The sequence below is a fragment of the Oncorhynchus nerka genome, linkage group LG24 (assembly GCF_034236695.1).
Source record: "Oncorhynchus nerka isolate Pitt River linkage group LG24, Oner_Uvic_2.0, whole genome shotgun sequence".
NCBI lineage: Eukaryota > Metazoa > Chordata > Actinopteri > Salmoniformes > Salmonidae > Oncorhynchus > Oncorhynchus nerka.
Genome location: NC_088419.1, coordinates 69,240,158 through 69,254,449, shown reverse-complemented (window position 1 = coordinate 69,254,449; position 14,292 = coordinate 69,240,158). Strand labels below are relative to the sequence as shown.

At 43.3% G+C, this 14,292-nt stretch overlaps 1 protein-coding gene across 2 annotated transcripts; it reads right to left on the bottom strand.

Annotated features, from left to right (window-relative positions):
- Positions 1-5,632: 5,632 nt before the first annotated feature.
- Positions 5,633-11,034, bottom strand: LOC115107421 (collectrin-like). 2 transcript variants are annotated; one of them, XM_029630822.2, is made up of 7 exons: positions 10,896-11,034; positions 10,702-10,780; positions 9,970-10,028; positions 9,671-9,756; positions 9,126-9,242; positions 8,686-8,880; positions 5,633-8,594 (listed from the first exon to the last, which is right to left on the bottom strand). In XM_029630822.2, the coding sequence occupies exons 2-7, from the start codon at positions 10,772-10,774 to the stop codon at positions 8,462-8,464; spliced, it is 663 nt and encodes a 220-aa protein (XP_029486682.1). In that variant the 5' UTR covers positions 10,775-10,780; positions 10,896-11,034; the 3' UTR covers positions 5,633-8,461. The 2 variants fall into 2 exon arrangements, with proteins under 2 accessions (XP_029486682.1, XP_064865171.1); XM_065009099.1 differs by having other exon boundaries at positions 10,702-11,034.
- Between the last annotated feature and the right edge of the window lie 3,258 nt (positions 11,035-14,292).

Here is a 14,292-nt window from a genome sequence, read left to right as displayed (position 1 = left end):
TCGTTCCGCCATCCCTATGGGAAAAATGAATGGGGGAAGAATGGGGATTTGGAATAAACGCAGAAAATAAGGTACGAGGTTAACACATGCTTAGGAGATATTATACGGTTTCTATGAGATAATAGCAGTCAGTTTACATGACCATTATTAATTATGAAGCCTTAATTCACAAAAAGTGACGTTAACTGATGAAGATAATCTCATAGAGCAAAACGTATAAATATCCGATGCCTGTGTTTACCACACCTTATTTTCAGCGTTTATCCAAAAACCCTATAAAACGCCAATAATTTTCATCATAGGCTTTGTCCAATGAACCATGGTAGAGTTAGTGCCTACAAAAATACGCAATTACTATGTATCTGTCTATACGGTCCTCCATTCAAAGTCCAATGGGGTGTCCTTTTTTTTTACATGTTTTATTTATTTCACCTTTATTTAACCAGGTAGGCTAGTTGAGAACAAGTTCTCATTTACAACTGCGACCTGGTCAAGATAAAGCAAAGCAGTTCGACACATATAGCACAGAGTTACACATGAAATAAACAAACATACAGTCAATAAATACAATAGAGAAAGTCTATATACAGTGTGTGCAAATGAGGTAGGATAAGAGGGGTGAGGCAATACATAGGTCATAGTGGCGAAATTATTACAGTATGGCAAATTAAACACTGGGATGATAGATGTGCAGAAGATGAGTGTGCAAGTAGTGGTACTAGGGTGCAAAGGAGCTAAATAAATACAATAATACAATAAATGTTGCAAAGGGGAAGAAAAAATATATATAAATCAAATAAATAACCATATGGTGATGAGGTAGTTGGATGGGCTATTTACAGATAGGCTTTGTACAGGTGCAGTGATCTGTGAGCTGGTGCTTAAAGCTAGTGAGGGAGATATGAGTCTCCAGCTTCAGTGATTTTTGCAGTTAGTTCCAGTCATTGGCAGCAGAGAACTGGAAGGAAAGGCAGCCAAAGGAGGAATTGGCTTTGGGGGTGACCAGTGAAATATACCTGCTGGAGCGCGTGCTGCGGGTGGGTGCTGCTATGGTGACCAGTGAGCTGAGATATGGAGGGGCTTTACCTAGCAACGACTTATAGATGACCTGGAGCCAGTGGGTTTGGCAAATAATTGAAGTACAAAAGGGGAAAATATATAAACAGATAAATATAGGTTGTATTTACATTGGTGTTTGTGCTTCACTGGTTGCCCTTTTTTGTGATGGCACACTGTGGTATTTCATGTAATAGATGTGGGAGTTTATCAAGATTGGATTTGTTTTCAAATCATTTTTGGGTCTGTAATCTGAGGGAATCTAATGGGTTTTGAGAAGGAGACAAGGAGAGAGGAGTATTCAATTGAGATCTTTCCACACTTTAGCTAAACCATCTTCGGTATACACTTATCGACCAGCAGAGGTCATACCTCAGTCTGTCGATGGTCTCCGTAGGCCTACAATACATGCTTTGGAGGTGGAAGTTATCCCCTTATCTATCAAATGAATAGCCATAATAAGACTGAAAACCCACATGATAATATAAGCACTATACACACACATACACATGAATTTTGTGTTGTAGAGTAGTGGCACACACTTAATGTGTTGTGAAATTTATTGTAATGTTTTTACAATTGTATAACAGCCTTAATTTGGCTGGACCCAAGGAAGAGTAGCTGCTGCCTTGGCAAAGGACCATCTAATCGACCTTGGCTCATATTACACATATATAGCTAAAACAACTGTATGTCCTAAACAACTGTATGTTCTGACCGCATGGCTAAAACCTCCCCCTTGTGTCTAGCATAAGAAATGGCTATGATGTGGGAAGAAAACAATTCAGCCAGTGAACAGAATGTTCTCAAACAAATGACTCACAGAAGCTTTCCCTTTGTAACATGTCCTTTCTGGAGAAGGATCAAAGGCACTTGAGCGCCACACTTGAGGTTGTTGCAAGCTGCTTTAGTTGCTGATGCTACATTTGATTCAACAAATCTAAGGCCCTTGTGTGTTCCACTACCAGAGCTGAAACTGGTAGAATACCTAACAAATTAGAGGTTGTAGGAAGTTAATTGCCACCCATTTTGTCACACCCTGATCTGTTTCACCTGTCTTTGTGATTGTTTCCACCCCCCTCCAGGTGTTGCCCATCTTCCCCATTATCCCCTGTGTATTTATACCCGTGTTCTCTGTTTGTCTGTTGCCAGTTCGTCTTGTTTGTTCAAGTCAACCAGCGGTTTGTGTCACAGCACCTGCTTTTTCCAGTCTCTCTTTTCTCGTCCCTCTGGTTTTGACCCTTGCCTGTCCTGACTCCGAGCCCACCTGCATGCCCCTGAGCATGCCCCTGACCCGGAGCCTGCCTGCCGACCTGTACCTTTGCCCCTCTCTGGATTACCGACCTCTGCCTTACCCTGAGCCCGCCTGCTGCCTGGTACCATTGCCCCACCTCTAGTTTACTGACACCTGCCTGCCTTGACCTGTCTATTGGCCGCCCCTGTTGGAATATTAAACTATTGTTTATTTGATGTGGTCTGCATTTGGGTCTTACCTTCATAACTGATTTTACTTTTTTATTTAACCAGGTAGGCCAGTTTACAGCTGCAACCTGGCCAAGATAAAGCAAAGCAGCGCGACAAAAACAACAACAGAGTTACACATGGGATAAACAAACATGCAGTCAAAAACACAATAGAAAAATATATGTACAGTGTGTGCAAATGTAGTAAGGTTAGAGAGGTAAGGCAAAAAGTAGGTGATAGATGGAGAGCTAATCACCTGTTGGGCGTTTTTAGCTCAGTGTGCCCCCATTTTCGAGCTTCAGCCCTCCTCCTTCCCCTTGGATCCGCTCCAAAATAGCCTACCTCATCACGCTGATGTCTGAAAGGGCTCTCACCTGGGCTACTACCATATGGGAACAGCAGCCGGCCGTATGTGCGAGCCTGGAGGGGTTTGTGGGAGAGGTGAGGAAGGTCTTTGATGCCCCGTTCTCCAGGAGAGAAGCTGCCCGGAAGCTAATCTAGCTCCGGCAGGACGCCCACACTGTGGCCGACTATGCGGTGGATTTCCGTACTTTGGCAGCGGAGAGTGTGTGGAACCCGGAAGCACTGTTCGACATGTTCCTGCACTGCGTCTCGGAGGAGGTTAAGGACGAGCTTGCGGCTCGGGAGTTACCCACAGATTTTGACTCCCTCATCGCTTTGACCATCTGCATCGATGGGCGACTGCGGGAATGACGAATGGAGAGGAAATTCGATTTCACTCCTACGTCCAGGGATTCCACCTTGCCTCCGAGTCATCCCGGAAGTCACCGGCAGTCCCGGGGCCGAGAGCACCCGAGATATCCTGACCTTCCTCGAGAATTACAGTGGAGGGCTGAGGCACTGTTTCCCAAGCCCATGCAACTAGGCAGGGCTGGGCTGACGCCAGCGGAACGGCAACACCGGATCAGCACAAGGAACTGTCTGTATTGCGGGACTTTTGGTCATTTTGTGTCCTCGTGCCCAGTAAAAGACCAGGCTCACCGGTAGGAGCGAGTACTCTTGTGGGCCATATGAGGAACTTTTCTGCTTCCCTTACTCGCACCCCTTTTCATGTCATTCTGCTGTGGGGAAACCAGTCCAAATCTCTTCGGGTCTTCATTGACTCTGGGGCCAATGAGAGCTTTTTGGACGCGACACTGGCTTCCGAGCTGAACAGCCCCTCTCCATTCCCGTGGATGTTAGAGCATTGGATGGGCGCTCTATGGGTCAGGTCACCCATAACACCAATCCCATCAACCTACGGGTGTCAGGGAATCACAGCAAGATCATTCAGTTCCTGCTCAACAATTCCCCCCAGATCCCCATGGTTTTGGAATTCTCCTAGCTCCAGCGACACAGCTCACTCATCAACTGGTCTACGGGTGTCATCATGGGCTGGAGTTGGTTCTGCCACGCCCATTGTCTGAAGTTGGGGCAACCTTCCCCAGGACATCTTCCTGGGTCCTCGGAGGTGGTTCCGGATCTCTCCGCCATTACCGCGGAGTACCAGGATCTCCGGGAGTTGTTCAGCAAGTCCTCGGCCACTTCCCTTCCGCTGCAACGCCCCTGTGACTGCGGGATTGACCTTCCCCCTAGCACCACACTGCCCCGAGGGCGTCTGTACTCACTGTCGGGACCTGACAACTCTGAAGGGGCCACTGTGTTCTCCAAGTTGGATCTACATAATGCCTACCACCTGGTGCAGATACGAGAGGGGGACGAGTGGAAGACCGCCTTCAACACGGCCAGCGGCCACTACGAATATCTGGTCATGCCCTTTGGTCTCACCAACGCCCCTGCTGTGTTCCAGGGTCTGGTGAATGACATTCTCCGCAACATGCTGAACCGGTTCGTCTTCGTCTACATTGATGACATCCTCGTCTTCTCTCACTCTCCCCAAGAACACTAGCTCCATGTCCGGCAGGATCTCCAGTGCATTCTGGAGAACCAATTGTTTGTTAAGGCGGAAAAATGTTCCATCGCTCCACCATTCCCTTTCTGGGCTACAACATCTCTGCTGGGAGCATCAAGATGGATCCCGAGAAGGTGAAAGTGGTGGTGGATTTGCCTCAGCCTACGTCCAGGGTGCAGATGCGATGCTTCCTGGGGTTCGCCAATTTTTTCGCCGCTTAATCCAGGGTTACAGTACCCTAGCCTCCCCCTGTTTGCCCTTACCTCTACCAAGGTTCCGTTCACGTGGTCTACGGCCACGGACAGGGCGTTCAGGGACCTTAAACACCGCTTCACCACGGCTATGATCCTGGTTCATCTGGACCCTTCCAGTCAGTTCGTGGTGGAGGTCGATGCTTCAGAGTGGGGTCTGTTCTGTCCCAACATTCTGCACTGGACCTTAAACTGCAACCCGTGCCGCCTTCTTCCACCACCACAGAGAGGAATTACGATATGGGGAATCGGGAGCTTCTCGCAATGAAGATGGAGGAATTGAGGCACTGGCGCGATGGAACATTCATTCATTGTGTGGACCAACCACAAAAACCTGGAGTATCTCCGCACAGCCAAGTGCCTCAACTCCAGGCAATTGAGATGGGCCCTGCTGTTTATCCGGTTCAACTCTTCCCTCTCCTTCAAACCAGATATTCTGTCTCGCCGCTATAACCCCACGGCTACCACCCCGGAGCCCAAGACCATCCTTCCCAGCTCGTGCCTGGTGACGGTACTCAGCTGGGAAACAGGTCCCAGCCGTACCCTGGGGGAGTCCCAGATAACCGGATGTTCGTGCCTGATGCTGTCCGCTCCGCTGTCCTGGAGTGGGCCCATTCCTCCAGGCTTGCCTGCCACCCAGGCTCCCGGCGGACCCTGGCCTTTCTGCGACAATGCTTTTGGTGGCCTACCACGTTTCAGGGCGTTGCCGCATTTGTCGCCGCCTGTACAGCTGACCCCACATCTACCCCTTATGCATGTGTAATTGCAGGCATTGACTGAATGTGTGTTGCATCATGTGCCCATAATCTTTCGTCGTATGCTGTAGCTGAATAGAGGTAACACTTTCTTTTTTTCCCCCCAGGTAAATTGACTGAACACATTCTCATTTACAGCAGCGACCTGGGGAATAGTAACAGAGGGGGATAAATGAGCCAATTGGAAGCTCAAATCCTTAATGAAGTTTAATTTGCTTTAATCTCAACAAACTAGAGAGGTTCCATCTAAATCACAGATGGTTTGCACATCCTCTGATTCACACAATTTGTACATTTTTCCATAATTTAGCAATCTACAGTAATATCAAAATGGCCATTATGTCAAACTACTAGAACATCCACTATAAAACCTATTTAAAGTTTAAACCAATCTGTTCACGTGTTCTTCTCCAGTGGTTCACATTGTGCAAAACAAGCAGTAAAAAACATTAATAGGCGTTTAACACTTAACTACATGCATGTCTTAGTTAAATCAATTATCGTGGGGGTTTTCCTCCCTCTCAAATAAATGTATTGAACTGTTGCTCCATTTGGATTATTTTCAGATCTGCGATCACTGAGAAGAAGCATTCATGATCTCTAAATGAACATGCTTATGGATTCTTTCTATAATTTCACAGTTTTGACAATATTAAAATTGTAGACCATTGTCACCTCCTTGGTTTACAGAAATGCTTAACTAAAGCCATGGATAACCCATACTGTACAGTTGAAGTTGGAAGTTTACATACACTTGGGTTGGAGTCATTAACTTGTTTTTCAACCACTCCACAAATTTCTTGTTAACAAACTATAGTTTTGGCAAGTTGGTTAGGACATCTACTTTGTGCATGACACAAGTAATTTTTACAACAATTGTTTACAGATTATTTCACTGTATCACAATTCCAGTGGGTCAGAAGTTTACATACACCAAGTTGACTGTGCCTTTAAACAGCTTGAAAAATTCCAGAAAATGATGTCATGGCTTTAGAAGCTTCTGATAGGCTAATTGACATAATTTAAGTCACAGGTGTACCTGTGGCTGTATTTCAAGACCTGCCTTCAAACTTGACATTATTGGAAAATAACAAGAAATCAGCCAAGACCCCAGACATTTTTTTGTAGACCTCCACAAGTCTGGTTCATCCTTGGGAGCAATTTCCAATTGCCTGAAGGTACCACGTTCACCTGTACAAACAATAGTACGCAAGTATTTATTTTATTTTAACTAGGCAAGCCAGTTAAGAACAAATTATTATTTCAATGACAGCCTAGGAACAGTGGGTTAACTGCCTTGTTAAGGGGCAGAACAACATATTTTTACCTTGTCAGTTCGGGGATTCAATCTCGCAACCATTTCGGTGTACTAGTCCAACGCACTAAACACTAGGCTACCTGCCGCCCCAGTATAAACACCATGGGATCACGCAGCCATCATACTGCTCAGGAAGGAGACGCGTTCTGTCCCCTAGAGATGAATGTACTTTGGTGCGAAAAGTGCAAATCAATCCCAGAACAACAGCAAGGGACCCTGTGAAGATGCTGGAGGAAACCGGTACAAAGTATCTATATATCCACAGTAAAAACGAGTCCTTTATCGACATAACCTGAAAGGCCGCTCAGCAAGGAAGAAGCCACTGCTCCAAAACCACCATAAAAAGCCAGACTATGGTTTGCAAATGCACATGGGGACAAAGACCATACTTTTTGGAGAAATGTCCTCTGGTCTGATGAAACAACAATAGAACTGTTTGGCCATAATGACTATCGTTATGTTTGGAGGAAAAAGGGGGAGGCTTGCAAGCCGAAGAACACCATCCCAACTGTGAAGCACGGGGATGGCAGCATCATGTTGTGGGGGTGCTTTCCTGCAGGAGGGACTAGTGCACTTCACAAAATAGATGGCATCATGAGGTAGGAAAATTATGTGGATATATTGAAGCAACATCTCAAGACATCAGTCAGGAAGTTAAAGCTTGGTCGCAAATGGGTCTTCCAAATGGACAATGACCCCAAGCATACTTCCAAAGTTGTGGGAAAATGGCTTCAGGACAACACAGTCAAGGTATTGGAGTGTCCATCACAAAGCCCTAACCTCAATCCTATAGAAAATTGGTGGGCAGAACTGAAAGTGCGTGTGCGAGGAAGGAGGCCTACAAACCTGACTCAGTTACACCAGCTCTGTCGGGAGGAATGGGCCAAAATTCACCCAACTTATTGTGGGAAGCTTGTGGAAGGCTACCCGAAACTTTTGACCCAAGTTAAACTATTTAAAGGCAATGCTACCAAATACTAATTGAGTGTATGTAAACTTCTGACCCACTGGGAATGTGATAAAATAAATAAAAGCTGAAAGAAATCATTCTCTCTACTATAATTCTGACATTTCACATTCTTAAAATAAAGTGGTGATCCTAACTGACCTAAGACGGGGAATTTTTTACTAGGATTAAATGTCTGAGTTTAAATGTATTTGGCTGAGGTGTATGTAAACTTCCGACTTCAACTGTAACTGAATTGTGATATTCGCCATATAGCCTACCACAAAAATAAAGGTAAAAGGAAACCCAACCATATAATCTTGTGCTTGATTTATAAACTACCACTGAGATAATGTTTATTCATTCATTGAGTATAAACAAATATGCAATACACCTTTTCATACATTTACAATTGGATTGAACCCACTGGGCAAAAACTGCTTGAATCAACGTTGTTGATTCCACAAAAATTCAATGTGATGAAGTTAAATCAATGTGGAAAACTGATTGGATTTTTAAAAAGTCATCAACATAAGGGAATTTTGTAATTTTTTTCCACAAAACTTTTAACCTAAATCCAATGTCATGGTGACATATTTTGTTGATTTCACATTGAATTCACATTGGTTGAAGGCTACACGTCTTACTGTTCTTTTCACTTATTTATTTACCTAGTGGCTAGAGTCTGTTTTACTGTAGACACAGTGCATAAAAGGGTCTTTGGAGTGCTTACTTGGCAGCATTGTACCGGAAAAGCCTTTACAGCTTTGTAAAGCGATCATCATCTGTGAATCCTCTATTGTAAGTGCCATCCAGGTTGATGCCATTCTCCACTCCTTTCACCTGCATGTCCTCTTCATCCTGCCCATCCTCTGTCATACCTTTCTCTTTCCTAGATCAAGATGAACCATCAACACCAGTTAAATAACCAAACATATCATTATGAACAGAAAGACTGAAGTATTGTCAAAGGGTGGACTCACCGTCTCTTTTGAAGCAGAGAGGATACGAGCAGGGCAATGATTCCAGCACACACAGCACCTATGACCACTCCAAACACGATGAGCCAGGGAGGGGTGTCAGGGTTGACTGGCGCTGCTAGTGTAGGGTAGATGCCCAGAAACTCCAGGGTCCTATCTGACAGGAGGAAGGCATTGTTGATGCGATGCCTTGACATCCTGTTGGTTATAGAAGGGGTTAATTTAGGTCCAGATAGTACATCTCTTCTTTTACAGGTCTGTTATCTCAAACTGTACTTGAATCTGTCTAAATACCGCTTGCCTTGTGTTTCACATTGTAAGCATAATATCTATTTTCTGTTTTATAAGGTATTCAGGTGGATGCTTATGTTCATTTTCTTACTTTAGTTTTATCTACAGGTGTAGACCAGAACATTTTATTTTAAAGTAGACCAGAGTATTACCTCACAGCTTTCTCCACATCTGCCTTAGGAATAAGCATGGTGGTGTTGTCTGGTGATGTCACCACAAACCAGAAGGACACCCTCGAAGTCTGAACACACAGGATAATGTTGTCGACACTGGAAAAGTCCCACAAACATCATAATGCCAGAAATGCCATGATGACAGCATTACACAACACACCAGGAAGACAATTTTATTGACTTAAACAGAAGTCATAAAACATGCTCACAGGAAGGCTGGAAATAAACCTTTTTTTTAAGAAGTGAAAAAACATATTTGGCCATATACAACAAACCCCAGAGGTGCCTTATTACTATTATAAACTGCGTACCAACTTAATTAGAGCAGTAAAAAACATTTTGTCATACCTGTGGTATATAGTGATATACCACGGCTGTCAGCCAATCAGCATTCAGGGCTCAAACAACCCAATTTATAATGTACTACATGCTGATGTACTGTAGCATGTGCTTTGTATTGAGTTCAAACAGCGACTGATTAAATAATGTGTCAGACATTATTCGGGCACTGTAGATATTCTTACTTGTATGTTTCCATTTGGAAGTGCCTCCTCATGGCAAAGGCCATGGTAGCTTGGAAAAAGAACATTTCACTCTGATTCCATTCATACTGCAGACAAAAAAAGTATAATCTCATCACCAATCACAATATTCAAACACATTTTTCTGTGTTGATAATGTTGAAAATAATAAATGAATAGCATTTCAAAGCTCTTGATCGATAGGACCCCTTCTGTATTTTAGAGCATATCACTGATTTCAGAGAACATTTCTGAAAATAATTGAATAATCTGCTGTATCTTTTGGTAAGCATAGTACTCACAGCATCCTCTCCCAAAGCAGTTTTGAGGCTGATGCGCACTTTGTAGCCGTTTGGAGCATCTACAGAGAGAATAACAGTTTTTTTTTATCTCTCTCCCCTACCTCAAATATTGTATGCTCAATGTTTTAGACATCATGAAACATTAGCATACAATAGTCTAGTCTAATAAGTCACGAAGATGTTGACTTGAGTCACATCGGTTTATATAAACTGTATAATAACAAAAGAACAGGACACCAATGAAACAAACAGTATAATCACAAAAAACAGGACACCAACTAAACAAACAGTGAATAGGACACCCTGCTCATCTAGTCTCACAGTTCTTTATCAGGACAGTATGAAGGACACTATCTGTACCACAAACCATAAAGTATTTTCATATTTACTGCGTGTTCGCCCTCTGCCCACTCAGGCACTCGCTGCTGTTAAACTAGCCACATTTAATGCAAAGACAAGATAACAACATCCTGTGTAGACCATTTGAAGTCATGAAAACAGTCACAACCAGTACCTTCTTCCTCAAGACTCTGATCAGCTGACATATTAAACTGTCTTTCTCCCTACATTAAACTATTGGAATATTAGCTGAAACAAACATTCAGGGAAGCAATAAACTGGTATTGTACAAATTGTAATACTTACAAACTAAATAATAAAAACCAAACACCAAGTAATTCCAGCTATGAGGATGTGAGCGTCTTATAAACCTAGCTACTCTGAGTCACTCACCGCGCTGGCAGAGGTCTTGTGCCAGAGCAGGTGCCCCCACCTGGCAGAGCAGAAACAGGATCCACACCAACATCCCCTCCTGAGGATAAGAACAGAACTAAGAAAGAGTGAAAGCTGTGCTGCTGGCTCAGTCAAAGTCCCAGTGGTCAGACATTAAGGTTGAAGGAGCAGTCCAACAATGGAATCAAACAGACCTTGGGGTGGCCACTACCAGGTTTTATTGGTTAAACTATGACACACACAGCTGCTAGCTAAAACTCTCCCTGCCCACCTTTAAAAATGTAACAGCCCTATAACAGTTGTCACCAACAGTACAGATAGCCTGCCCAAAGAGCAGAATGATGTGAGAACAGCAGTGCGTGCGCAGCAGTGTCAGCACTATTTGTCCAAGCCTCAGAGAATTGGAAGAGGTTTGATAATGTGAGAGGGAGGCAGACCTCGGGAAGATAAACACACAGACCCAGTCTTGTTTTGTTTACCCAGTGGGCTTTACTGCACAGATGGGATCTTAAAATGACCAGTATTGTTGCAGCACAATAATCATGCAGCAACAGGATCTTAACATTTAGTCCAGTCACACTTTTCCTCTGATGTAATGTTGCTTGATCAGTGGTTAGGCTATTAGCTGGCCAAAATCACGCTACTTGAAAAGTGCAATACTGTTAATATAACCGTGTGTTATTGCAGGGTTTCAGTGAATTTATGTCAATCATGCGACACAGGAAAATTCTCAGCGACAACCGAGTGATCAAATTCAGATCCCTCAACAAGGGTAGAGCCTAAGGGGAATTTGCCAGACAAAATAATATAATTGACAATAATTGATAATACAGTACATCCTTGTAACAACCCACTCGTAGGAGGTTTGTAGCATCTATGAACATATTTTTAGTACTTTTCCCAACCTGGAGAGCTGACACCTTCAGACTTATGCTCCACCACAGGTCACACTGAGGTCAAGGAAGACAGCTGACACTTCTCTTCTGGGTGTTTACAGTTAATAATACCTTTATTACGAGTATCAGTGATTCTGTCCCAAATGGCATTCTATTCCATACATAGTGCACTACTTTTGACCAGAGCCCTATAGGGAATAGGGTGCCATTTGGGGGACACATCAGCTTCTACAGTACTAAGGTAACATAACAAAGATGAAGGTAGACCTAATGTAACATTACACTTTTACAATTCAGGGAAACTGTTATGATTAACCATTCACACTGCCCTGGATACATTACCTATAATGTGGTACATTTTTCACCAGTGAAGGTTTTTGTCAAGCACATCTTAGGTTCAAATTCAATCATTGATTGTTCATGAGAAACATGGGTTCACACATTACACTTGGTCTGCCTGTGGAGGGTAGCTCTACTCTTCCAGCTGATTGCTGGCTATTAACACCAAATTAGCTGATTGCAAATCTATTTAGGAAGAAGAACATTCAGAAGCATATTAAATGTAATACAGACTCCAGGTGAAGCTTCCTTGTTAGCTCATGAATACAAGACATACAATAACGCATTATCAGTAAATGATCTTTGCTCTCATAAAATGCTAGGGTATTTCACCATACAGGAAACACCCATCAGAAATTATACTGAAATCATTGTATTGAAAGATATATTGCTGGTTGAACTCGTCTCTTGAACATAAAACTGGGGTTGGTGTGCATTTTGCAGTTTGAAGTTGAGGAGTCCCTGCAGGACAATTGTAGAATAGACTTCATGCTCTGTAGCCACTGAGGTATATTAAGTCTGTAGCCTATGCATGCTCAACTAACCAGTGGCATGTATTCGTGGATGCCAAGGGAAGCCTGTCACGCTCTGATCTGTTTCACCTGTCCTTGTGCTTGCTTCCACACTCCCCCAGGTGTCGCCCATCTTCCCCATTATCCCTTGTGTATATCTTTCTGTCTGTCTGTTGCCAGTTCGTCTCATTTGTTCAAGTCTACCAGCATTTTGGGTCTCAGCTCCTGCTTGTTCCAGTTTCTCTTTTCTCGTCCTCCTGGTTTTTGATCCTTGCCTGTCCTGACCCTGTACCCGCCCGCCTGACCACTGCCTGCGCCTGACCCTGACTGCCGTCCTTTACCTTTGCTCCACCTCTGGATTACCGACCTCTGCCTGACCTGAGCCTGCCTGCCGTCCTGTACCTTGGCCTCTACTCTGGATTCTCGACCCCTGCCTACCTTGACCTGTTTGCCTGCCCCTGCTGTTACAATAATCATTGTTACGTCACACAGTCTGCACTTGGGTCTTACCTTGATTCCTGATAAAGCCAGACTTCCCCAAAAACACATATGAAATCATTTATCTTTCATCTCTCTGTGTTTCATAATTTTCATTCAGCGCCCCTCTGTCTCTGCATGTGTAGGCCATCTATCTGATGCTGTCTTGTCCAAAAGAGAATGAGATTGTTGCCACCAGTAGCATTGCATGCAAGGGAAGCCAGCAAGCATTTGGCCTCCCTTGATAAAAATGAATAATAAAAGCCAATCAGCATTCAGCTAAACTGAGTAAACTCAACTATGAATGGTCTTCTTTTTTGGCGCACCAAAAAAAAAAGTGTTAAGGGAAGCCAGTTTGGATTTGGCTTCTCTCCAATCACATTGCATTGAGAGCATATTTCATTGACAGAAACAACTTGAATTGTTGCATCTCATGGTGTTGTTGTCCTCCAGTTGCTAGCTTGCTAAAACGGTACCTTTTCTAAATTTGGTTTTCCATGAAAATAATTGGTCTAATTATTGTGAGCTAACCGTTACTAATAAAGGAATTTCAATATGTCGCCAGATAATGTTCCATCAATGGATGTTGATTTAACTAGTTTGACTGCTATGATTGTAAATTAATCCCGTATGTGTATGTGCATAACTATAGATAAATCCAACAGGAGAGTTTGAGGGATGAAAGTTGGACAGATCATCTCGAAATCTCTGTGCAAGAAGCACTTGGACGAACGTCAAAATAATGTTAAAACTATTTTCTGGTGATTGTGCCGTTGTTATACAAACGATTATATATGGCCTATTAACGAGATTGACTTGTCATTTCAATAGACATAGGCTAGGCCTACTAAAATCAGTTTATGATTGTAATTCAATTTGGCTTAGTTATGTTAATCGCAGGTAGCCTATAGCCCTTGATAGCCTACAATAGCTTAGGCAAGCTTGCTTAGTTCATATTGACAGACTAATGTATATAACATGAATAGCGAGGCGATTTAGAGTTAAGTGCTTCTGTTGCCCAATAGCCTGCTGGAAGAGGCTACCGAGGATGGGGTCTTAATTTCAATCACTAAACCGTATATTAATCATATGGATATGAACTGAATAGGCCTATATGCTTGTCAACAGACAGTGTTTTTTGTTGTTGTTTTAAACCTGTAGACTAATCTGATTGACTGTTACCTTCAATTAAATGTATTGTAACGAACCTGGGTATCCTACTTCTGACACCAATGTAATGAAACAGCAGGGAGCAGGTCTCGAACCCTCGACCTTCGGAAAAAAAAGCATGCTCGTGCGGCATAGTCGATTTCCGCGGTTATAAACCCAAGTTATAAACCCAGGGTCGTTACACTATTCTAACAGCT